The sequence below is a fragment of the Onychomys torridus genome, chromosome 19 (assembly GCF_903995425.1).
Source record: "Onychomys torridus chromosome 19, mOncTor1.1, whole genome shotgun sequence".
In the NCBI taxonomy this organism is placed as follows: domain Eukaryota; kingdom Metazoa; phylum Chordata; class Mammalia; order Rodentia; family Cricetidae; genus Onychomys; species Onychomys torridus.
In genome coordinates, this window is record NC_050461.1 from 48,527,709 (window position 1) to 48,554,756 (window position 27,048).

Below are 27,048 nucleotides of genomic sequence, written 5' to 3' on the forward strand. Positions count from 1 at the left end.
GGAATTCACACCCAGCTCATCATGCTTTAACAGCAAGCTAATTACCCATAAGCCCTTTTCCCAGCCCTGAAAGAAAAGTTTCCTTTATGGCCTGGGCAGGAACCACTTCCTTGTTTTGCTCCGTTGAGTTAGAAAGCCACTAAGTACCCACATCAGAGTGGAACTCAGCTTCTCAGAAGCAGACATGGGGAGTGGGAATTTTCTGGATCATACGGCTAATCATTGCTATGGCTTTTTCCAACATCCATGTTTATAGAAATGATTCATGCTAGCATGAAAAAGTGTCCTTAACTATTTGGGTAGCAGTTGCTGACCACATGAAGAGAGGGAGTTCTTCACATGCACAAGCTCTTGTATAGAAGATTCAAGTGAAGTTCAGAATAATCAAGATGGGTAGACTCCTGTTCTCTCAAGGAGAAAGGGGAAGCATTCTCTGAGAGGTTAGAGCCTGTGGAACAGAACTTTTGTTACCCAAATCTCTGACAGAACATGAACGAATTTAAAACACTATTCCAACTGGAAGGTTTGCTCAAACTTTGGCTGGCAGCTTCTGAACAGCATTTGGTCCAAACAACCTCTCCTAAGCAGTGATTCAGACTGAAGCCCTTCAACTCACCGCTGAAGTGTTTTTCCAGAGAATCTTGCATGCTGGCCTGCGTTTGGGAGCACAGCTGGCTCGTGGCTTCATGTTTCTTTATGAGCCCAGTCATTGCCTGGCCCAGGCTCTCCAACTCCACTGAGTGGTACTTCCGGCACAGGCTATTGAGATTTTCTTGGGTGGAGCTGATGTTGTTTTGTTGACTTTGAAGTTCTTTTTGTATGTCCTACGTGATGAAAGCACACTGTGAATATACTACAAAGGACGCTCATCCCATTCAAGAGAAATACTGTCATTATTTCACTCTGGTATTTTTTTTTTTCAAATCTGAAATTAACAATGTAGATATCTCCTCAGTTGTGTATACCTATGGGTGGGATTCAAGAGCATCTTTTATTTATGGCAAGGAGCTGTACTACTCATGAAATCTTATCAGTGTGCTCACCTAAATAGAGCTGTGCAGTGACAAAACCAATGACATCTCAGCATAGATGGAGGAACCTCCTAAGGCCTCACCCCTAGACAGAGAGCCACAGGGAGTCAATGGCTGCTAAGGCAGAGAGAATCAGTCTTCTCTAGGGACAGGCTCCCTGATAGGTTATCTAGTCCCAAGTGGTGAGCCATAAACACATGGACATATGATCAATACTAAATGGACTCAGTAGGTTACATACACACACACACACACACACACACACACACACACACTCACACACACACAACAATAATAATAATTTAAGAAGAGGTAATGAATGTGAGAGGAAGTGGGAGGACAGAGAAGGAGGAGGAGGAGGAAGGGTTGGGATAGAAATGATGTAAATACAATACTCAAGCAAAAATCTCAAGAAAATAATAAATATTAAAAAATTGAAAGGAATTTATGTAATAGATATATTTATATATTATGGACCTGTTTGGATTCTATCCTTTTTAGTGTGTTTATGTGTGTGTGTGTGTGTGTATGCATGTGCACATTCATGTGTGTACAAGTATGCATGCACATGTATGTGGGACTTAGAGGATAGCCGCCATGAGCTTCCCATCTTGATTTTGAGATACGGTCTCTCAGTGAACTAGACTCATTGGACTGGAGGTCACCTTGTTTATTTGAGACAGGCTCTCTTGTTGGAATGGAGCTCTCTGACCCAGCTAGGCCGGTTGAGTCCCAGGGATTTACCTGACTCCATTCCTAGCACTAAGATTACAAATTTGAGTAAAATATGCAGGGTTGTTTTTTTGTTTGTTTGTTTCTAAGGTCAATTTTGGTCCTCAGCCTTGTCCAGAAAGCAGGTTAGCAATTGAGCTATCTCCTAGTCCTGTATTGATTCATTAATAAAAATATATCAGTCCTCCTTGGTAACAAACAGCTCATGGAAACTGGTTAGAATCTGGGTGGTAGTCTAGGATCTCAAGAAAATTTAGCAGGTTGTTATAATGTCTCAGCTATGATCTTGAGTTCAGGGTCTATTTCAGGAACCATTGTAGCTCATATAGTTTCACTGGATGGTTTTGTGTAGGGATCACAGGACACACACACACACACACACACACACACACACACACACACACACACACACCAGCAGTTGATTTAAAGCTCTATGTCCTTATCTGTCACATAGTATAAAACTATGCTAAGGAAGAACAGTGGCCAGGGCTGGAGAGATGGTTCAGTGGTTAGTGTTCATGCTGTTCTCTCAGGGGACCCAATTTCGTTCCCAATACCCAGGTTGGGTGGCTTACAACCACCTGTAACTTCTGCTTCAAGCCTCCTTCTATACTCTCTGGGCACCTGGATCCACGTGTGAACACACACACACACACACACACACACACACACACACACACACACACACAGGAAGAGAAAAAGATCTTCAAAAGAACTACGTTGAGAAGTCAATACAACATGTATGCTTTACAAACCGCTGAGCAGGATTGTCATCTGTTGACATGAAGAGAGGACACTGGGTGATTTCCTTACTTAAAAAACAAACAAACAAACAAAAAAACCCCACAACACTCTATAGATGAAAGTGTTCAAATTAAACACAAAGATAAGGAAGTGATGAAAAATCATTTGAGGCTCAGGCTTAAAAGTTGATGCAAAGTCCAACAGGCTCCCTATAGGCTTCCCCCTTTCACAAAAAGGGAGGTATATACATGCATGGCCGCAGCCAGCAGGCAGAGCAGTGCACGCGTCTACTTTTTACCCATCTTTCCCTGCTTGGTGCTTGCATTTAGCTCTTCTCAGGCCACTTACCCTGCTGTGCCCAATGTTATGAATTAGTTAGTCTGGCTGTTAATACTTTAAATCTGGGTAGTTGGAAGCAGACACTCTGTGCTTGTCATAGTTACAAAACAGGAGAACAAATACACACTTCAAGGGGAAACATGAAGTCTGACCTACCTTGACTTTCTTCAACCCTTCGCAAGTCGCAGTTTGGGTACATCTGGTCAACGATTCCTCCACAGTGGTCAGCCACGTTGTTATGTCCTTGACGAATCTCTCCACCTGGGTGCTTCGAGCGGTGAAATCCTTCAGGGTTCCCTTCGCCTCCTCAGTGATTTCTTTGGCGTGCTCCAGCTTCTGCCGTAAGTCAGCTTCTATAAACTAAATATAAAGCGAGAACTCGTGAAAATCTGCCAGGACTGAAAGCACACTCACCCACTAGGAATTCTGTTTACGTGTAACTCCATCAAGAACACATGAGACTCACCATGGAAGCCACTCCGAGACTAATAGCTTTTCCCGGGATGGAAAACCAGGGAGTGTGGCCTGCCAAACACATTGAGTGAGGGGAAAGACCAGAGCTACAGCTAAGCCTGGACTTGAATAGAGTGTGGTTTGGATGGAGGTTTCAGGGAAGGGGAGATGACATCCTAAAAGCAAAGCTAGACCAAAAGCCTGCTGTTAATTCGCCACAAGGAAAACTCACACAGTCTGCCTGGTGAGGACTCTGATTGGAGGAACCCCGCCATAGATTGAACAGTGTACCAATTTTATCCCGTGGGATGAGCAACAGGGTTATTTGCTTTCTCCTCCTCAGATGAGGTATTTCAGGAAAGTTGATTTGTGTGGCTCCCAAGATAATAAAGGGACTTACAAACACTCTACCCTGAGAAAAACGTTCCTAATCCCACAATTCAAAGGTCAGCACTATTTGGCAAAGTCATCAAACAAGAGGTTTGTTGTATTTTCTTAACTCCTAGCTCAGAGTGGCTGTGAGCAAGCAGCTGAGAGCCTCTTTTCTGGCTTTGCTGTGACTCCATCCCTGTTTGGCACAGCTGTGGACTCCACAAGCCTGGATGGGTGGGAGGTGAGTGAGGCATTCTGAATTCACAGACAAGTGAGAGCCGCCTCCCATAGCCCCACTTCTCTCGGTTTGTGGGTTGTTTTTTTTTTTTTTGGGGGGTGGGTGGGGATGCTCTCATTGAAGGGACTCCCCAGCTGAAAGTCCCTAGATGGACCTGTACACACTCTACCACCTCTTTACTATCCTTTCTTAGCCCAAGGCATCTCTGGGTTCATCCCTCTAGAGAGCCTTCTTAGACAACTTAGTGGTCCTCACACTGTGGGCTCGAAGAGTGGTCTCTTCCTTCACTCATAACTTCTGGGATGAGGCCACATGCCAGTACCCCTCGCCCTCCATCTGCTGCTGAGATGTTGGCTACCCATACCAGCATTTACTCTTTGGCAAATACATCAGAAGTCAGCAGGGGTTTGGAAACTAGATGCCAGCAACTGCCAACTGTAGGGGACAAATGATGCTGCCCACTAAGTGGTATCATAGAAACGTTTCTACCTATACTAGAGGCCAGGAAAGACATCTCACACCTCTTCCTTGGGATGGGAGAGAAAGAGGAGGGATGCAGAACCACCATAGCCCCAAATCCTTGCTTCATCTTCACTCTGCAATAGCTCATTGTCCACAGATGTCCCAAATATATGTGACAGCAATCAGCACCCTTTTTCTCAGCTGTGAATAGGAATGTCAGCCATTTCCTTTGCTTCAGGGGGAATGTTCGGCATTCCCGTACCTGCCTGAGATCAGTGCCGAGCATGGCTACTCCAGTTAAAGAGAGAATTGGGGGCAATGGTGCAGGAAAAATCCATGAATGTGTCCAAAAGAACGTAGGGAGAGACATGCCAGAGACTCACCCAGGAGCTGCTGAGGTGTCAGTCAAGGCACACCTACCACTCCGGGTGCTGGGCTCAGACACTAGGGAATCTCAGGTTCCCTGGCCAACCCAGCTCCTCCCTGACCTGCCTCATGGTTCCTGGGACTGGGACCATCTACAGGATCATGAACGGACACTGGCAATCCTAACCCTGCCCTCTAGCCCAGTTACTGTGTAAATGAATTAGCATGTTATTAGTAAGAACACATACTCATTAAGGGGGGGAGGTGCAGTCTATTCCTGTCTAAACATACAATGTACCAAGAAACAATCAGGTTGATAATGCATCCGAAATTCAGTAAGAAAAAGAGAACTACCCTTATTATTACATTATGATTTTTGAAATGTAAATATGCTATAAATATTGGCACAAAGAATTCTAGTGATGTTAATATTTAACCTGTATATGAAAAAGTCCACATTTGCCAAGAATTATGGTGATATAGACACACACATATACAGGCTTACACATACACATACATTTTCTATTTTGGGAGCAATGCTGTGATTGGCTGTTACATGGTATTTATTACAGAAGTCATCTTTTGCTTACCTGAAGGTCCGTTGGTGTTTCTGGGTTTTTCGTTAGCTCTTTAAGATCACTGATTTTGGAACGCAGTTCTTCCAATTTCAAGGCTTTGTTTTTAACTTCAGACTATGAAAGCAAAGACACAGGGGAAGGCATTAGTAATCTAAAGACTGACAGGCTATGCTTGGCATCTCATGCTGAGCACTAACTGGCACGACACTGGGTCACTGGCTTCCAGCAGTATTTAGAAAGTCCGCCCAACTTTTTCACTAGTGTGGAAAATGTTACCGTTACCGTTCACTCTGAATAAGAGGGGGTATGTGGGAATTTCTCCCTTCCCACCCTCTTTTATTGAAAAAAAAAATTCTCCTGGAAAAAGTGAAACACTGACCAAAAGCGTTGAGTCAGTGAAGATGTCCACTAGGCTGCCATTTATTCATTAGCAGTATTATTACCAGTTGCTATGGCAATGGTCAAGTCTTACAGAAGCATGCTAAAACGAACGCACATCAGGACTGCTCAGTGACTATCAACAGCACAAGAAGACAGACTTCAAATAAATATTTACAAGACCTTGCAGCAGAAATAATTTTGACATTTGATATTTTACCTCCCCCCACTTTTTGAATCAACAATCAACATAGGAAAGAATACCAAACCAAGATTCATTATTGAGCAAAGCCACTTACAAACTTCATAGTTTCGAGTCACAGAAGAACATTTAATACAAGAGCCCACTCAGCTTGAAAAACAGGACCTAGGGCTCTGTGACCACAGAATTTCCAATGGCTGGAACTCAGAAAGTAATTTATTGTACCCTATGGAACTCCCTGCCAGGCCTTGGTGGCCTTTGACAGAAAAACTGGGTGTTTAGAGAAGTCACCTGCTGACCTCCGCTCACTCAGAGCATGGTGGGAAGAAAGGCAGAAAAGAGGACAGGGCCAGGGACTGGGCTGATTCTAGTGCACTGATTTATTAACAGACATGTCACAGGGTCAGCAACAAAAAGCCCATTTCAGAGAGACCCCACCTTGCCACACCAAATAAGGGTTGGTGGCACACGGATAGCAGAGTTCCTGCAGTCCACAAAAGGCTCATTTGACAACTTCCTGTCCTGCTAATACTGCGCTGCAGGATCTACCACCACCAGAGACTCTAAGCATGGTGTCACTATCCTCATGGAGCGGGAAGATGCACCATAGAGTAGCACGGCGTTCCATGGCGTGCCCTGGGTCAGCTGCAGATGTAACAGACATCAAGAACCCAAGGGCTTAGTGCACATTAATGTGTATAATAACAACTAATCAACAATGATTTTTTTGTGGTTTTTTTCTTTTTTGTTTTTTGAGACAAAGTTTCTCTATGTAGCTTTGGTGCTCATTCTGTAGCCCAGGCTGGCCTCAAACTCACAGAGATCTTCCTGCCTCTGCCTCCTATGTGCTGGGGTTAAAGACGTGTGCCACCACCACTTGGCTTAATAATAATTTTTTTTTTGAGACGTGGTCTTGCTTTGTGACCAAGTTAGTCTCTCCCTTATTAGCATCATCTGCCTCAGCCTCCCAAGTGCTGAGGTTAGAGCTTTGCACCACCATCACCTGACAAAAAATAATAAATTTTGAGTATGCATTAGTCTTGTTTTTAATAGAATTTATTTAAGTGTAAATTTATTTACAATTAGGCTTTTAAAAATGTGCTGGAGTGCTTTGGCTGCATGTATATGTGTGCAATGTATGCATGCCAGTGCCTACTGAGGCCAGAGGAAGGTACTTAATCCCCAGGAACTGGAGTCGCCTATTGGTTCTGGGAACTGAACCCAACCCAGATCTTGTACAAGAGCCATCTCTTCAGGCCCTACAATTAAGGTGGTGCTTTTTTTTTTTTGGTTTTTTTTTTTTTGGTTTTGTTTTTTTTTTGAGACAGTTTCTCTGTGTAGCTCTGAGCCTTTCCTGGAACTCACTCTGTATACAATTAGTTTTTTAAAAGATTTATTTTACTTTAAAAATTGTGTGGACATGTGCACATGTATGTACGTGTGTGTTTGTATGCATGTGTGTATACTTGTGTGTGTGTGTGCACATAAGTGCAGGTGCCTGTGGAGGCCAGAAGCATTGGATACTCCTGGAGTTACAGGTTGCTGTGAAATTACCAATGTGGGTATTGGGAACTGATCTTAGTTTATACTGATACATTCTTACCACTAAGCCATGATTACAGACATTTAATTTTTTTTCATTTTTAAAATTTATCTTTTATTTTATGGTATGGGTGTTTTGTCTGCATGTACATCTGTGCACCACAGGCATGCCTGGTTACTGCAGAGGCCAAAAGAGGGTATCATAGCCCCTGGAACTGTTACAGATTATTGTGAGCCACCATGTGGACAATGGGAATACAACCCATGTTCTCTGGAAGAGCAGCCAATGCTTTTAACCACCAAGCGAACTCTCTAGCCCACAATTAGTTTTTCCTTGTGTGTGTTTAAATCTGGCTTGCACAGTTTCTAACAATCATCCTTTGTGAGCCTGAATACCCAACTTTGGCACAGAACACTACATGAGCGGCAATACTAATTTTCACATCAGCCATGGCAACCAAAAAGGACCTTGGGATTCTTCATTGTGTCTGAATGTTTAGTCTGCATTATTTTCTTGAGTTCTGAGACCTTTAGAAATTGGAATTAGATGACAAGATCTCTCCAAATCTATTTGCGTCTGAGATTGCCAGGTAACATAGGCAGTACAGTTAATCAAGACCATAGTAATCCATTCACCTGTCTGTCAGGTCCTTTGTATGTGCCAGGCCGGGGTGGGGGTGGGGTACCAGGATGCAGAGTGTGGATAGGATCTTTCCCTCATTTTAAGGACACTCAACTACATGCCTTTTGAGACAGTTCTCTCTCTGTAACCTGTCCCATTTTTTTTTTTTTTTTTTTGGTTTCTCTGTGTAGTTTTGGTGCTTGTCCTGGATCTCGCTCTGTAGACCAGGCTGGCCTCAAACTCACAGAGATCTGCCTGGCTCTGCAACTTGGGGTGGTAAGGATTTATTTGGCTTACACTCTATGTCAACGTCCATTACTGAGGGAAATCAGGGCAGGAACTCAAGAAGAAGAGACAGGAACCATGGCCAAAAGTTTCTCATTGGCTTCTCCCCATGTCTTGTTCAGCTTGCTCCTTCATATGACCCATCTGCCTAGGGATGGCCCCTCCTACATACATCATTAATCAAGAAATGCCCTAGAGACTAATCTGATGGGAGCAATTCCTCAGTTGAGGGCCCCTCTTCTTAGATGATTCTAGTTTGTATCAGGTTGGGGAACCTCCCCCCCCCCAAAAAAAAACGAAAGCAAAACCACCCCTCCCCAAAACCCAGCTAACTGGCTTGCTAAGAATTTCATGGATGAATTTTAAAAATTGACACAATAAGTAGGATTGAAAGTAGTTTAATAAATAACCAAGCACAATTTTCAAAGTCTGGGCACCTTCTAACCTTTAATTCTCTCCTGTTTCCATAAATAAAGTATAACATGGCACCACAGTATAACCACAACACAATGTAGGTTCTCAACAGAGATTATTTCTTTTCTGAATGAAGAACAATAGGTACAAAAAGTCACAAACTCTCCCATTCGGGTTTCACAAAGGAAGGTGCCATATTTGCAGAATAACTGGACACTTAATGTACTTTTCTTTTTATATTAATGTTTGAAGTTCTTTGATAGGAGATAGGAGTTGAATAAAAAAATGGCCCCATATGCTTGTGTGTTGGAAGATTTGGAGGCCAGTTGATGGCACTTTTTGGGAAGGTCACTGAAGCTTTAGGAGGTGAAGCTTTGCTGGAGGAAATATGTCAGTGGGGTGGGCTTCAGGAATTTATACACTGGCCCCACTTTCAGATGTGGTGGGCCAGCCTTACAACCTTGCTTCCATGCTGTCCTTGCTAAGGTGGAATGTATCCTTCTTGGAGCTGTAAGCCTAAATAAACACTTCCTCTCCAGAGCTGATTTCTGCCAGGGTATTTTATTGTAGCAACAGAAAAATCACTCATATAAGCCCCAACTAAGAAATAATTATTTGAAATGTTTAATTAAAGCCTAATCTATTTTTTAAATCAATAGCTGAAGTTAGGTGACTTTTCTCATATTCTTCTGTGTCTTTGAAAAGCACAATGGATTTAGGAATACCCATTTTTCTCTCTTATTTTATATAATAATGTACCCCTACTCGGCATGTATGCATTGTCAGTTACCTCAAATTCCTTCAGGAATTCTTCAGCTTTGAGGCTGCTATTCAGGTCGCTGATATTTTCAGTCAGTTGTGGAAGAGAGCTGTTGGACCATCCTTCAATCTCATCTTTACTTGAAAGGACATCATCCCAGATGGACATGCTTACTCTTAACTTGTCCATGTTTTCTTCAATTCTCTCTGATACCTGGGAAGGAAAACAGGAGCCAGATCATCAAAACAGGAGGTTCTGGAACCCTCACTCCCCTACCAATGCTTTCATGATAAGAATAATGATATTCTGACAAAATTATACAATAATTAATTAATACCTTAAATGCTAATCAATACACAGACTAAACCCATCAATGGGAGAGTTGTTTGAATTCTGAGACAGCCACTTTTCATTCATAAGTTGGGATACTAATGACAAAGGGTATGTTAGAATACACAGAAGTGTCACTCACTACATAGGAGTCTATAGGACAAAGGTCTCTATAGGATGTCATTGTATTTACTTTCTTCATTTTTTAAAACTTGTTTTTATGTGTACAGGTATTTTGCCTGCATATGTGTGTGTATATATATATATATATATATATATATATATATATATATATATATATATATATACACACACACATACATACATACACACACACACACACACACACACACACACACACACACACACACTACATGTATGCAGTGCCTGCACAGGCCAGAAGAGGGCATCAAATCCCCTGGGGCTAGGGTTACAAATGACTGTGAGCTGTTGTGTGAGCGCTGGGAATCAAACCTGGACTTTGCACAGGAGCAGCCAGTGCTCTTAACTTCTGAGCCATCTCTGTATTCATTTTCAAAGCAGCACTATAAGCACTTTTATTTGTAATGCTGTGATACAGGGGTGGACATCAGTTAGATTTGAGCATATCTGTGATATGGAAAATATTTAGTGTCTGGCTATGGAGCTAGTAAATGCTGGTGCAAGAATTGAAAGTCAGACTTGTAAAGTACAAGCCTGATCCTCCTCAGTGCAAGACTTCAGCCTCTATTCGGTAAATTCATATTTATTGCAATTTAATTTTCTACCAGATATGGATAAGTCATCCAATTTTTATCCATAACACCAACATTTTGAGAAGGGAAACATTCTAAGTTATAATTTGTCATGCTTCTAATCAAATGAAATTCCAGAAATATTCCAGTAAGTTTTGTCAAACTAGTTCACGGGACTTTTTTTTTTTTTTTATCTCCAGCTATTATTTTTCTTCACTTTGGAGTTAACTCTAAAAACTCCGGAGTTCCAATCTCTGGTTAATCCTCTGCAGGTGTGCCTGAAAGACCTTGCGTGTAAGCCGCTCACGGACTCCAGGGGGCGCTCTTACATCCAGCCACTTGTCCAGGGTGCTCTCCATGTCAGTCTTGACCAAGCTGAAATCTCCGCTGTGGATTCTTTTCAGCTCAGATAGCAACTGTTTGCCTTTGCTGGTAAAACTATCCAACTCTCTCTGTTTAGAATTCATTTCGTTCCTGGCAGTTTCATGCTGCAGACATAAATGTTTCCTTAATTAGTAAAACAACCAGTGATGAGGTTTTAAAAACATTTGCCCTCTAAGAGATGTATTTTGTTCAATTTTATGCAGAAACTAATGATAATATGTGAATACGTATATGTATTTATACACATACCTGTCTATACATATAGATAGGCATATGTTATATATCTATAATTTTCTTGAATATTTTTTTTTAAGAATATTAGTATTCTTAGAAAAAAGGTTGAACTTTTAACAGAAACTATCCACATCTAGATGTACTAACAAGGAACAATTGTGCAGAGAGTTGCTTTAAGAGTAAAATGCATGAATGAACATGAAGGCCATTTAAATAAATGCACTTGCATTTTACCTTGGAAAAAGCCCACTTGAGGTCCTCCTGGTCCTTCACAGCAGTTCTCATGGCAATAACATTGCCAGCATTTTCCAGAACTTTACATACAGCTGACTTCAAATTCTGATATTCTCTTATTAAGTCAATGAGTCCACAGCACTGACCCTGGCTGTAATGATTAAAGAAAGTATCTCACTTATCACACATCAGGAGGGGAATGAGATCTCTTGGATTAGACCTAATATATCATTGTACAAATGTACTCAGAGATGAGTGTGGGTACCCAGAGGAAACCATGCTCTCTCACCGAGATCAATACTGTTTTAGTACTGCTAAATTCTAACTCCAGTCTGCTCTCCAACTCAACCTTACAGATATTTCAAGTTTTAAAATGGTTTTCCATGTGGCTTTAGTTATTTTTTGATGATATAATTAGAGGGGAAGGGAGGAGAGAAAGAAACCATAACAGATAACACAATGTTTATGTGATATGGTTAAATTAAAAATCTATGTTAAAAGTCATTATATAAGTCATTCCCAATTTTCTTTCAAAGGCGAATGCAATGGGGTCTGAGGCTCACTTCTTTCAAATGTAAATGAGTGGTGAAATATCCCAGCATCCTTCATTGAAGAGATCCTCTCCATCAACTTGCTTATGTGACACTGTCAAAAATGAGTTGATTGTATGTGTGAGTGCATTTCTCCATCTTATTTGTTCTGTGCTCCATTTAATTATTCTTTGGCTAAAATATCACAGTGACCCAGGACATGCGAGTCCCACAATTCCTTTTTAAAAATTAAAAATAGGTATGGTTAGATGTTCCTGTTTGTGTGTGTATATGCATGTATATGTGTGGAGGCCAGATTTCAATGTTGGGTATTTTTCTTAATCCATCTCTACATTATTTTTTGAGTCAGGCTCTCTCACTGAACCTGGAGCTTACCATTTCGTTTAAACTGGTTGTCTAGCAAGCCTCAGAATCCTCCTGTCTCCACTCCCCAGTGCTGAGAATATAGGCATACCCTCAGTTTCATGTGAGTGCTGGGCTGGTACTTTAACTCAGGTCTTTGTAGCTGTCGAGTAAACACTTTATCCACCGAGCCATCTTCCCAGCCCCACTTCCTCAAAAAATGACTGACTACTTAGTTATTTGCTTTTACATATAAAATTTAGAGTTGTTTGCCAATTTCTATAAAATTATGTAGAGATTCTGTCTGGGATTATACAGATATAAGAAAGACAACAGCAAAATCCCAGCCGATTTCAGTAAATACTAATTAAAGAAGGTACAGACAGATAGTTATAAAGAGAACTCTGCACCTATTATCATCAACCACCAGGCAAATACAAATTAAAAACATGAGATACTGCTGTGTGTCTGTTACAATGGCGACTACTGGATCACATATGTAAAACTTGACAGTAGTCAGTACAGGAAACAATGTATACCTGCTGGAGATTTTACCTGCCTGGAATATTTTGTTGAAATTACTTTTTATACATTTAAGCATATTTACCCAACAATCCAGTGGGATAAAAAAAATCAGAAATATGAATGTCTATTTAATGATCTAAACCAGAAAGACTCCACTTGGCTATCAACAAGGGACTATGTGGCCTGTGGTATATCCATTCAATGGAGTTTGCAGCTACATATCTTAAAACTGAACTAGTCACACACCGTGGAAATTAACTATTAAAGATGGGTCATATCTGTTTATGCTGCGGAATATTACTTTAATTGTGTAAAAGTGTGTTACATCTGTTTACGCTGCATTTGTTTAACAATGGAAGGATGTGTGTTTAATTATGTAAAGATGTGTTGCATTTTTTACACCTTGCCTGCCTAGAGCATCTGATTGGTCTGTTGAATGGCCAATAGCTAGGCCAAGAAAGGATAGGCAGAGTTGGCCTGCAGAGAGAATAAGTAGGAGGAGAAATCTAGAATAGGGGAAAAGAACCAGAGAAGAAGGAGAAGGGTACAAGGAGAACGAGAGGGACTAGTATATTTCTCTCTCTCTCTCTCTCTCTCTCTCTCTCTCTCTCTCTCTCTCTCTCACACACACACACACACACACACACACACACACACACACACACACACAGCAACATCCATTATATTCAATTGGGGAAAAAAATGAAAGGACAGATACAAAGTGATCCAAGGCTGCCAGGAACTGGGGCAAGGGAGAGAGATGGACTCCATGGGACATGAGGGGCTTTTTCTGTTGTTAGAACTGGTACTGTGAAACTTGATAGCTGAGACCACTAAATGAATTTGTCCTTGAACCTCCTAGGAAAAAAGGAGGAAGGAGCTTTACAGTAAAATGCATGATGAAAAATTAAAATACAATGGACCCAATTACAGGTAATATAACAAAACAAAGTTTAAAATTATAATTGTAGCATCTTACAATGGCTGATAATTATTGCTTTTTAGGCAATCTTTTTTTTTTATATTAACTTCACATACATTTGCTATACCAAGAGGACAACTTCAAACACAGTTCTGGAGGACTGATGTTTTAATGTTACTAACAGGGCTTAGAATACCGACGGCAGGCCGAGCGGTGGTTGCACACACCTTTAATCCCAGCACTTGGGAGGCAGAGCCAGGCCAATCTCTGTGAGTTCGAGGCCAGCCTGGGCTACCAAGTGAGTTCCAGGACAGGCACCAAAGCTACACAGAGAAACCCTGTCTCAAAAAACCAAAAAAAAAAAAAAAAAAAAATACCGAGGGCAATAAAAAGCCACTAGACTGCTGTTCACACCTTCAGGAAGCAACAGGTAACTTGCAGTATCACAAAATGAGTTGGAAACTTTGACAACAAGATCGAGAGACATCTGACTTACTTCTCATGAATTAGTCTTTTCGTGTCTTCCCAGGTAGCTTCTAAGCGGTTTATCTCCCTATCCACTTCAGGTGCAAAAGCCACGTCCTTCTGAGCAATTTGTTTCGCTTTGTCTTTCAGCCAAGAGAGCTCATGCTCGTGGGAGTTTAGCTCATCCTCTAGCTGGTTGAATACTCGCAACCTGTAAAGTCAATTGCTAGGTTAGTGCGAACCAACTGACGCCATGAGCCCCTACTTCCTCTAACTACATGAGCTCAGAAAGCACATTTTAACACAGCTAGCAAAACTCTCAGCACAGCAATTAAACTAATGCATCTTAACAAATAGAGAGACTTTTAAAATGGTTTTTGCAAAATAACCACATATCAGAAAATATTGGAAAATCACCCTTACTGTTTATTTCCAACATTTTATTGAACTTTTATCTTCTCCTCTTTTATGGTGGTGGAAGAGTTCTCACTGAAGGCTAACTTGAGAAGCCAAGCAGGTGGATTCTTCTTTTGCAAGGTCAACATAGGAAATCTTTCTGAGCTCTGGGGTCCAGGTCGCAGTAATAATTTTACTTCACTATTACAGTTGTTTCATTTAAAAACAGAATAGCTCTATCAAATGTTATGAAATACATCTACTGCCGGGCGGTGGTGGCACACGCCTTTAATCTTAGCACTCAGGAGGCAGAGGCAAACGGATCTCTGTGAGTTCGAGGCCAGCCTGGTCTAGAAAGTGAGTTCCAAGAAAGGCACAAAGCTACACAGAGAAACCCTGTCTCGAAAAAACAAAAAAAAAAAAAAAACAAAAAAAGAAAAACATCTACTATTGAAACCTAAATTACCTCCTTTAATAAAAGATTACTGTGGGAAAGCAATCCTGATTTTATGTCCCCTAATATATAATCATTTGCACATCTGTAATATGTGGCCATACAGGAGGCCACTGACTCATTCATGCATTTTGGCATCATGCTGTAGTGTATAATATGCACTAGCCCATTGATTCCCAAAGTGGCTGCAGGCAGATGTCCCATTTTCCACACCTTGCAAACATAGGTAAGAAGTTGCCTATAGCAAGCAGTATAGGGAGGCTTCCATATATCTGAGACTGGATAAATCCAGAAATTTATTGTAACCTTTTCTTAGCCAATGTGTGCTTTTGATTAATTAGAGAAGCCTACAGGGCTCTTGAGCCCAGCTTGGGTCTCCATCTCCAGCAGCTTGAGGATCCCCCACCTGCTTGGTCTGAGATGGCCAGAGAGGGTTAATGCTGTCTTGCATCCTCAATGCTGCTGGTAGCTTCCAAGATGAGATACAGGAAGCATCTCCATCCCTCTTTACTTGGAAATGTAGTTTAACTTTCTCAAATCTTAGTCTTTCTTGTTAATTTATTGTTAAACTCATCTGAATGTGTTGCTCTGATTGGTTAATAAATAAAATGCTGATTGGCCAGTAGCCAAGCAGGAAGTATAGGTGGGACAAGCAGAGATGAGAATTCTGTGAACAGCAAGGCTGAGTCAGGAGTCACCAGCCAGATACAGAGGAAGCAAGATATGAAGGCAGAACTGAGAAAAGGTACCAAGCCACATGGTTAGACATATAAACATAATAAGAATTATGGGTTAATTTAAGTGTAAGAGCTAGTCAGTAATAAGCCTGAGCCAATGGCCAAGCAGTTATAATTACTATTAAGCCTCTGTGTATTTACTTGGGTCTAAGTGGCTGCGGGACTGGAGGGTGAGAGAGATCTGTCCTAACCACCAGCAGGCTAGGACACAGGAAATCTTATAGCCACAATAAGAGGTCTTCTGTAGTTCTGATGTAAACTGCATTTCTGTTTTGACTTCCCATCTGGTTCTCCTTAGAGCTGGATGAGTGACAGTGGACTTGGCAGAGACAGTGATCTCACCAACTATGGACGTTGGTGTAAGTGCGCTTCCAAGTTTCTCTGCCTTCAAAGCTGGACACTGATCTCAAGCTCTTGAATAGGTACAAGGTTTTGCTCATGAAAGAAGACTGTAGTGGAGCCTACAGTCATAGGTGAAAATTGCTTCCAAATTTCCTAAGGGAACTAACTCCTGGCTCCTTTGCTTCTCCACTGAACACTCCCAGAAAAGCCCCAGCTCAAATAGAACTCTCTTGCCAGTCTCCTACTTCCCTCAAGGTAAAGAGTTAAAAGCAGCTGTGGAGAATCATTTGGCCAAGCCTACTGACATCACTTTAAACGAATGAACGTGGCCCTAGGATGGCCGCCTGCCTCTCTGCTACACTCCTCTCTGTAAGGGAGAAGCATGTCATCCATCTTCTCTCCTCAGCCATTGGCCTTCCACTCTCAAACAGGGAGCTTGTTCAAGTCCTTCTGGAAGCCCTGTAACCTACCTCTTTGGGGAGGAATTTGCTGATACTGTCATCATCAGAACCACACATTTATATGGATCTCTGCCTGCATTCTTTAATTTTTAAAAAATGATTTATTTTGATTTTCTGTGTATGTGTAAACACTTGTATGTACATCTTGTACCCTGTGCAGAAAGGCCAGAAGAGGGTGTCAGATCCCCTGAAACTGGAATAAGAGCTATGGGTGGTTGTGTGGCATCATGTACATGCTGGGAACCAAACCTCTAGTCCTCTGCAGGATCAGCAGGTGGTCTTAACTGCTGAGCCATCTCTCCAGGCCCTCTGCCTGTATTCTTGAGAGTATGCTTGCAATAGATAATAGGATATGCAGGCAGTGGTGGTGCATGCCTTTAATCCCAGCACTCGGGTGGCAGAGGCAGGTGGATCTCTGTGAGTCTGAGGCCAGCCTGGTCTACAGAGTGATTTCCAGGACAGCCAAAGCTACACAGAGAAACCCTGCCTGCAACCCCCACCCTCTAAACAAAACAACCCCCACAAAATAGATAGATAGATAGATAGATAGATAGATAGATAGATAGATAGATAGAACAACAACAAAAACTAATAGGTAATAGGATGTATGGGCCTCATGTAGGTGAGGTCTCAGAGTGTCCATTGTCCTTAGAAAGGTCCTTATGGAAATCAAAGCCATGTTAACAGTTCCCAAGTGTCACATTTACCTTCACGGAAGGAGTGGGAAAGTGGATGACACAGAGATCACACAGAGACAGCAAGAAGAGGAAGTTGCCTATATAGGGCTCTATTACCCTTTGCAGGAAAATAAGTTTCAGAACAAAGGAAGCCAAAGAGGCAGGCTCCCCCACACCTTCCCCCCAGGTTTCTGACCTGTGCTGCAGAGCCTGGCGGGTGGGTTCCTTCAAGCGCTCCTGGTCAGCCCTTTCTTCGATGTCTTCAATGCGTCTCAGCAGCTCTTCCTTCTGTTCTTGGAAAGCTTTTTTCAACATGGCCAGAGCATCTGCCTCACTCTGCTTGGTTCCCAGAAGGTTCTGGACCCTCTCAACTTCTAGAGAGAGCTGGTCAGTGGTGGCTCTGCAGGAGGTCCTTTGCTCTGCGCTTTTCAGGTGGTACTGGGCTTTGGTCAGGATACTGTCAAGACTGATGGCGCTGGATTCTAACACTTTCACATCTTGAATAGCATCATGAAGGTCTTTTTTCAGGGAGTCTGACTGCTTCCTACTCATGCTTTTGGCGGCTTCCACTGTTTGCCTGAGCTGGTGGAGAAGAGTGGACGCAGAAGCATGGCTCTGGAGGAATTCTGCTAGCTGTGTCAGGGCCAGCCTCCGCCTCTCCACTACCTGGTTGGCCTCCTCAAAGAGCTGGAAGCAGTCATCAGCCTTGATCTGGAGCGGGTGAAGGTCCTCGGCTTGGCCCAGAGACCGCAACTTCGCTAAGTGACCTTGCAGACTCTGTGCTTCTGCCCTCTTCTTCTCTATTTCTGCAGTGTGGTCCTGGAAGGCAAGAGAGTCTTTGATTCTCAAACACGCTACAGTTATGACAGATAAACAGCAGGGTTAGCAATCTCAAGGTAGATAGTACAATGGATAGCCTAGCATTTACTCATTTATTATTTATTTCTATTTCTGTGTATGTGTATGAATTTATTCATGTGTTCCTTGGCATGCATGTGGGCATGCATGCATGTGTAGATTAACGGTTAACGTTGGGTGGCTTCCTCAATTGCTCTCCCTTTCATGGTCTCTCAGTGAACTTTAAGGTGTCTGATTGGGTGAGACTGGCTGGCTAGGAAGCCTCAGGGATCATCTTTTCACTGCCTCCTGGAATTAGGACTCTAGGCACACACTACCATGTCTGAATTTTTTACATGAGTGCTGGAGATAAAACTCTGGCCCTTGTATGGGCATGGGACTTCACTGACTGACTCCTTTCCTTGGCCTTTAGCTTAGCAGTTAGAATTCATCCACAGGGTGCCTATGAGATGGCTCAATGGTTACCAGTGATTCATGCCCTTTCAAAGGGCTCCCAATTGTCTGTGACTCCATCTCCAATAAATCCAGTGGTCTTTTCTGGCCTCTGTGGGCAGCTGTATTCACATGTATAAACACACACACATATATGCCTAGTTAAAATAATAAAATAAAATATTTTTATGTTATCTATAGCAAAGCTTTCAGAAACATTCATCAGCTTTTCCATTTTGCTCATCTATGTGTGCCATCTAGAACATAACTTGGATTTAATTACTTTCTAATCATATCTATGTTTTATTCTGACCAGCTCACAATACACCATGTTTAAAATCCAGCAGAAGACTGTCATCAGTTTTAGCACAGCTCCCACCATACAGAAACCATCACTGGTTTTAATCTTAACCATGATGGCTTTAGATAGTCCCCAGCTTGACAATTAAACCACTTCTTCTCACTCCAAACCCCCGACTTCCTTTGTACTTAGAGGTTTTTCTCTAGACAGCCTGTCCAAGCAAGTCCATTCTCTCTGTACCTTTGAGATGTCAGTCTTTGGAAAGCCTCTTTTGGGCAGGTGACCAACCTGAGAGCCATCCCTTTGAAGTAGGGTTAGTCAGAAGGCAGCACCTCTCGGGTGGTCTCTCTGGAGTGACATAGGCTTTCAGCCTGCGCCTTCCATCAAGCAGTACAACTGTCTCCTGTCCTAAAGACTAGAAGGTTTACTTTTCCTTTGTTAGAGGGGGTGTTCAAAGCCACCATAGAATAAACACTCAGAGATTATCAAATGTTTTATATGGATTCTATATAGGAACTCTATTATCTCCATACTTAATCAATATCTGATGTTGAATTTTATATTTTTGGTTGTGAACCTAGCCTTTAACAGCTGAGCCATCCCTCCAGCCCCTGATGTTGAATTTTAATAGTACTAAACAGATATTGTTCATAGGTTATAAATAAGGGAAATATCAATAATTCATGAACTTGGAACCATTTTATACTAAGTAACTAATTCAGAAAATGAGCCTTTAAAACACTGGAATTTGTATCAGTCTGTTTTTAGACCAAAACAAAATAGAAAACTCAAAAAGGGAAATTCTTAACATTTTGTGCTATAAATTACAGGGTTTTATTTTGTTGTTGTTATGTTTTGTTTTGTTGGAGTTACCCAGCTGTTTTACCTGAAGTGATTTTTATCTGCTTAATCTGCTCAACACAGTGGCTGGGTCCATAAGTTCAATCATTAAGCCATTTTTCATATAACCAAAAGACAAATTGTTGCTGTGTATGTATTTAAGTGTGCATCCCTTTGAACTCAAGGACTCTCTTCTCTGAATATATCTGTTTTCCACCTTTCGAGAACCCATCGTACCTTGTGCCGAGTAAGAGCCATTTGATGATCCCTTAGGCTTATCTCCGAAGTTGTTTGTAATTCACTGAGAAACTGCTTAATCCAGACTGAGAAGGAGAACAGCAGCTCATCGAACTGCTCATGCTCAGCCAGCACAGACTGTAGAAAGTGCATCCTGTCGGGGGGGAAGGGGGCAATAAGTGGTTGGCGATGAACAGAATGGTTCCTGCTATACTCTGGGAAAAGAGTTTACCCCCTGAGCAAAGTTATACAGTTATAGAGAGACAAGCCAGACCTCTGGGTATATTCAAATCCCCAAGCCCTGCCTTTCTCATGGTTTTCCTGGTCTCAGTGAACCCATTCTTCCTCCTCTGTGCTTCCACACCACATCAGCATCACCATCCCTGAGCTGTGCCTGCTGCTCTAGCAGCAATACACCACCACATGCAGAGTGGTACCCTAGCCCACCCACCTCCAGTCTAAGCCCCTTCCTCTCTTGCCCAGTTTCTAGAAGTAGTCTACACTTCAAGTAGTCTTGTTGCCTCCAGACCTCCCCACTGCCCACACTCAAGGGGATAGCCAAGCAGGATTTATTGGATTAGAGAATTCCTCTTATGTTTCCATACCACTCCCTGTTAGAACTATAGCTCCTTACTGTGTTCTAGTGGTGTCCTGATGGATCGATCTTCTCTGGGATCATCTCATATGGCCTGCCTACACTGCCCACTGATCTCTCTTGTACGTGGTGTCCATTCACTCCTGTCTTTGAACTTGTGCCCATTTGCTCCCTCTGCTGTGTGTGGGTCCCCAGAGCAACATTAGTCTGCTCTGGCATACACTCAGATGTGTCTAAAGCGCCACATTGTCTTATTTTGTTGCCTTATTAGGGTTTATCACCAGAAACAGTCTCATTCGTGTGTTTAATGATACGTTTATCTCCTCCAACCCAGACTTGCCCCTCTTCCTACTCCACAAATGCAAGAACTTTCTTTGTTTTGCTAACTCTGAAACTGGAAAACAGGCTCGGCATATTTTCAGAGACCAACCAACTTACAAAGTAAGTGAATTACCTGATTAATAACAGGTTACTGAGATCAGAATCCAAAACTGGAATTAAAAATGGTAGTCCTCATATATTAATACATAATCCGGTAGTATACATTCAGAGTTTATCTACACACCATCTTTATGTTGCAGTTAGCTTTAACTTGGTTGTTAATTGACTTAGAAGGGCCCAGCCCACTGTGGGCAGCACCATTCCTAGGCAGGTGATCCTGGCCTATATGAGAAAGCTAACTGAGGGCAACCCTGTCAGTGATGCAGCAGGCAACGTTCTTCCATGGTTCCTACTTCAAGTTCCTGCCCTGACTTCCCTCGGTGATGAACTGTGACTTGGAAGTGTAAGCTGAAATCAACCCTTTCTTCTCCGAATATTGTTCGTCATAGTATCTTATTACATGGATAAATACGCAATGGAACAGGAAGCATCTAGAACACCTTGCCTGCATAACTTGGACTTTCAATGTCTTCACACTTCCAATGTCAGTTAGAAAGTCCCTCCGTTCTCTTTGGGAGTTAGAGGACAGAGCCTGCTCTGTTGGAAATTCCTTGACTTTGGAGATTGTCACGGTTTCTTCTTCGTGCCTTCCCCCAGCCACTCAAACATCTCTCTTCTTCCTTCTTTCTGAAGTTCTCTGTGCTCACCCCTCTCATGGGTTTTTTCTTATTCCCATCTTGATTTTAAAAATACCCAAGGTTAAGTTTTGTTCATTTTAATGGCTTTGGTAGCTGGTGTGGTGCCTGGCATGCAGCAGGTACCCTGCCAACATCTGTTGGTTGATTGCCCAAATGAAAGATAACAATGAAGCCAACACAGACACTATGAAAGTGGGGAATGATCTCCGTGCCTAGAAACAGAATTTAATTTTAGAAACTCAATAAACAGTTGCTGAATAGGTGTTCTTCTTTTAAATTTTATTATTTATTTATTTATTTATTTGTTTGTTTGTTTGTTTGTTTGTTTATTGGTCGTTCCCCCAGAGATGGAGTTTCTCTGTGTAATAGTCCTGGCTGTCCTGGAACTTGCTTTGTAGACCAGGCCGGCCTCGAACTCACTGAGGTCTGCCTGCCTCTGCCTCCTGAGTGCTGATTAAAGGTGTGCGCCACCACCGCCCGGCTCGAATAGATGAACTTTTAAGCAGCCAGAGAGGTTAAAGGGTACCCAGAACCACATTGGTTGTTGCTGGATATTTGATCACACACTGTGAACCCCTAGTTTGAATTAATTAAATAAAATCTTAGGTCAAGAGGCAGAGCCAGCAACTAGATGACAGGAAGTAGCCATAAAGAGTAAGGGGGAGTCTGGGAAAACGGATAGAGAAATGCACACAAAGTGATGAGGAGGGACTTTGGGTCTGGTGGCATTTTTGGTCTGGGGCAGCGAAAGAGACGCTCTCTTGCTGGGTCTAAGGAGAAAGGTCAGCTGTTGCTTCTCAGCCCCTCTGAGCCAGCAGGTTTTCACCCCGGTAACTGACTCTGGAGTCTTTATTGGTAAAATACAATGATATAGACTTAGTTAAAAATTACACGTGGCTGCAGAGGCTGTCCTGGTGGGACTTCTGCATCCCACCGGACCTCACCCTGAGCAGCTGGACAGGGACTGTGAAGCTTCAGTCAGCAGCTGAAACAGCAATAGATTCAGGTGCAGCTTCTGGGCTGACAATAAAACAATTGGTGATCAATACCAATCACAGACATGCTTTTAATTAGAAATACCCATATGCCAAATATTAATCCTCATCTTAATTTAGATTTAATCTAGTTTCACCTCCATTTAATGCAACATCAGTTTACTTTGTTTTTCCAAATGTGTATATTGGAGTGATAGGGAGTAGCAGTTGTGTGTAAAACATTTCTGGTTGAAAAATAAATAACACATGAGGCAAAGTATTAGTAAGTATTTTCTCCCAGATACAATAAATAATGCAAATAACAGCAGCCTTCTCTATTCAATGTATTGCACTCGGGTTCATCATTTGGCCCATTGTGAGACCAATGCCTTGAGTCCAGGCTCACTAGCAATGTTCGTTTCTGAGGACATCCTGGATTCAAACATGGCAGAGTGAGTAGTTCTCATCTCTTCTATAATCTTCCTTTGAACAGCCACATTAAATAAAATCAAACAAAGCACACCAGCCACCCTTGCAGACGAATGAGTTTCATTAGAGGCCCTTTTGTGAAGAACCTACCTTTTGTTGATTATCTGTGGTAAGTCCCTCCAGCGCTCATCCAGCTGTTCCAGCTGCAGCTTCATCACAGCCACGTCATCTCTGGAGGCTGTGGTGAACAGGGCTTCCTTCAGCTGCAGGAGATGGCTGTAGCTTGAGGCCTGAGACACCACTTCCTTTTGTAGAGCCTGCAGAACAAAATGCAATTAGCCTCACTCTAAGAGGACTGACCTGGAGGACTGCTTGAGGCTGGCTTTACACTCTTGTGCAACAGATCAGAGAGACTTATTGCTTGGCTTATCATTGGCTCTAGGTCACCTTTAACACATTTTTTAAAGCAATATTGAGGTCAGTAGGGTTTCTCAGTGCCTGAGTATCAGTTAGGCAAATCTGGAAGCTGTGAGTTTCCCTCACAATGAGGAAACTGAGTAGACAAAGAGAATCAAGGAAAATCTATTGCAGAAGAGATCACCATGCTTCTGGTATAAGGTAAGACATCATTCCGGGCACTGGGAATATGGCGTCGCTCTGTGTTAGAGGCTTTATTCAGCAAAACAGAAGAACTTAGGGGGTGTTCACTTTATTTGCTTGTAGTATAACCACTTTATTTTTATTTTTGATGATTGGGTAATGAACTTCTTGGGTGCTCTGAGGCCATGAAAACCGCTGGCTCTTGCTGGCAGGAGGCGGGTGGCAGGTTCAGACACTATAGATGCCTCAGGTGGACTTTGGGGAAAATAGAAAACTAGCCTAGTGGGACTCCGCTTTTCTCGCTAGTTACACTAAAGGATGACATGGGAGTCGAGCTACGACTCTATCACACTATCAATCTCTTTTTAGAAGCAGTTTTGCCCGCTGACTTTTCTGGCCCAGACAACACCCTCCAAACACATTAATATCCAAAAACTAGCAATATTGTCTGCAATTTTAATTATATATATATATTTTTAATTTAAGTTTAGAATATGGGCTTCTCAAGGATGTTTTAAGCCACATTGTCTTTCTGTTTTCCTGTTGGGGCTTCTTTTTTTTTTTTTCCCTCTGTCTTTCTTGAGTATAACAATCACTCTTGATTTTTTTTTTACATTCTATTCTTTTTTACAAAACATCTTTTGTTTTTTTGTTTTTGTTTTTAAATCACCTAAGTTCAAAAATGCAGCGATTGTATTTGCTGCCAACCTCTCCTTAGCGAGACATTTCTGACTCTCCTGATTCTCCTCCTAGAATGCCAATTATATTCAGGTGCTACACATTGCATAACAGGATTTTCTAAGGTACCACGGACACAGGTCACCACACTGTTCCCATTGTTACTGTGTCTGTGAGTCAGGAATACCATCTTTGTTTCTGTATATCTTGATGTCAAATGGTGTTCTCAGGATGGTTAAGAGGCTTTGATATTTACTTAATAAATTGACTTTAAAATGCAGCCACACAAGACCATTACATTCTCATCCTCACTCTCCTTGAACTTGCCTGTATTAACTGTAGTTCACTCTCTACTTTGACTCTGTCTGCAGAAATGTCCTTTTCTGGTGAACTGGCTATGGCCTCACATCGCTCCAACCAGGTCAGAAATGGGGACAGGCCCTTCTCCAGCCTAGAAAAAGAGAAGAAAGACCCGACTTCATCTAAGACTGTCACTTTGGAGACGAAATCTCTCTAGGTTGGCAGGTCCGACATGAACTGTGACAAATGATGCCCATTGGCTGTGTTATTCCCGCATACCAAAGGGATTGACTTCATTCATTTTCATGTTAATCTTCACACACTTGCTCACATCTGTACAACGTGTAAAGATACACAGACTTCTTCCCTACTCTCAGGCCAATGTCTCAATGAATACCCCATTGTAGACATTCAAGTTCAATCATCTTGAATTCTAGGGCAACTCTTTCTCATTACAGCTCGTCTGGACGCTCCATTCACCCATGCAGAGAAAGCCAAGAGCTAACACTGCTGACCTCTGCCAGTGGGCCAACAGGTCCTCCAGCGCCTTCTGTCTCTCTTTGGCCCTGTGTAGCATCCCCTCATACTGCTGTTGTAGGGCTGCAGCCTCCTGGGTACAGGACTCTCTGTTCACCATCTTCTGGGCACTGGTTGAGAAAGTGCTGACTGTGCTGTTCAGAGACTCCAGGGCCTGACAGAGATCCTAGGAGAGAGCAGAGGAAATGCAAGAGCTTCCTCATTCGCTGGAGGCGTGGGCTGAAAGGACTTGCAGTGCCTGTGGGAACCTATGCACAGTAGGTTTTCTCTGCACCCATGTCAAGTTTAATCTATAACTGTGGAAGCCCACCAAGGTTTCCTAGTGAGATCTGAGCTTGCTTTACCCAGCAGGGTTGCATAAGGGGATGGATTGAGCACGGGCATCGTTACCAGGTGTTTGGAAGGGTCTGCACTTGGATGTGCGGTATGCTTCGATGTAGCAAGGGGGAGGTCTTTTCCCTGCCCCTTGGCATTGCTTTAAAAAGGGACAGATGGTGCCGGTGGATTTTGATCCAGGTCCTCCTGGTGATCCAGGTCCTCCCAAAGCTATCCTGTGTTTCTGTCTGTCTCCTCTTTATTATCTTTCTGTCTACTAATTCCTTATCCCTCTATCCTCCTCATAGGAACCCTATAAAAGGTGGGGGCAGGCCCTCCTAACAGCATAAACGAAGACAGAACAATTGTAATTATATCTGATAATTGGGATAGTTAGTACTGGTTGTCAACTAAGATTGGATCTGGAATCAACTAAGAGACACACGCCTCTGGGGTGGGTCTATGAGGATTTTTCCTGGGAGGATTAAACCTCCATGAGCACTCCTGTTATGAGGAAGTCTGAGGGAAAAGTTGTCCCAATTTGTCCTTTCCGTCTTCATCAGTTGTGGGTGAGTATACCTACGATGTGGTTGCTACTCCTGCTGTTGCTGCTGCATCCTTTGCCTTCCAATAAGGAAGACAGCAGCTCCCCAGGCATCATCCTCCAATGCCTGATTGGAGCTGCCAAGAGTCCCGTGGACTAACCAGCCAGGCTCTCAGCCACTCCAGTGTGCAGGCAACCGTGTGGGACTCCCCCAGCATGTATCAGGTGAGTCCGTGTAGTAAATTCCCTTTGTGGTATACAGTCATTTCTGTCAGGTCATTCCTAGAGTCATGAAGGTTATTTAAAATGTATGAGCTACTTACTGCTAGAATTCTTAACTTCAGTGACTTTAACCTACGGTTGATCCACCTCTGGTAACTGAAATCCCAGAAGCCCTAACTGTGGCTAGGGGAGACAGGTAGACAGCAGCAAAGCATGACATGAACAGTGAGGCCCATTTTTCAGTGAGACCCCTCACAACGAAGTCTTTTCCTTCAGCTGCAAAGGCAACCCAAGAGTTCAGCAAGTGAAGAGTGTCCTGTCCTGCTGTGACTTGCAGCAAGACATGGTGAATGTGAGGAGAAAGGTGTTGGCGGGGTGCAGAACTGCTAGGAGATACACTTTCCCCAGGCTATGGCCTGGGTGATATCTCAGGGGCTAAAGGCGCTTGCCATCAAGCAGGATGACTGACTTTGATAGCCCTGACCACAGCAGAGAGAATTGATTTCTGTGAGTTGTCCTCTGACCTCTACACCAGTCCTGGTAAGAAATAAGTTAATATAATTAAAATTTTTAAATAAATTTAATTTTTTAAAATCATGACAACTAAGATCATGTCTGAGACGTAACACATTGAAAAAAGAATATAAGGCTGTACATTTGTACAACCTCAAAATTAGATTATTTGTGAAAATTATTACTCACTATATTCTGAGTAGATGAAAGTTTAAAATCCTATTCTTCTCTTATAAAATCCACGTTTAAGGTGCTGTTATATCTATAGAAATATACACAAAGGTTCAT

The 27,048-nt window shown here is 42.4% G+C and overlaps 1 protein-coding gene across 11 annotated transcripts in view; it reads right to left on the reverse strand.

The window, feature by feature from the left end:
• The window catches only part of Syne1 (spectrin repeat containing nuclear envelope protein 1), a 482,748-nt gene that overhangs the window by 265,797 nt on the left and 189,903 nt on the right, over positions 1 to 27,048 (reverse strand). For all 11 annotated transcript variants that reach the window (XM_036168948.1, XM_036168940.1, XM_036168942.1 and 8 more), the window contains 12 exons: positions 25,145 to 25,332; positions 24,657 to 24,780; positions 23,202 to 23,368; positions 19,975 to 20,128; positions 17,503 to 18,125; positions 14,271 to 14,450; positions 11,435 to 11,585; positions 10,912 to 11,070; positions 9,549 to 9,731; positions 5,328 to 5,429; positions 3,003 to 3,206; positions 617 to 824 (listed from right to left, as the gene is read on the reverse strand). In XM_036168948.1, coding sequence (XP_036024841.1) covers positions 617 to 824; positions 3,003 to 3,206; positions 5,328 to 5,429; positions 9,549 to 9,731; positions 10,912 to 11,070; positions 11,435 to 11,585; positions 14,271 to 14,450; positions 17,503 to 18,125; positions 19,975 to 20,128; positions 23,202 to 23,368; positions 24,657 to 24,780; positions 25,145 to 25,332 — 2,443 coding nt within the window. The remainder of the gene's footprint in view (positions 1 to 616; positions 825 to 3,002; positions 3,207 to 5,327; positions 5,430 to 9,548; positions 9,732 to 10,911; positions 11,071 to 11,434; positions 11,586 to 14,270; positions 14,451 to 17,502; positions 18,126 to 19,974; positions 20,129 to 23,201; positions 23,369 to 24,656; positions 24,781 to 25,144; positions 25,333 to 27,048) is intronic.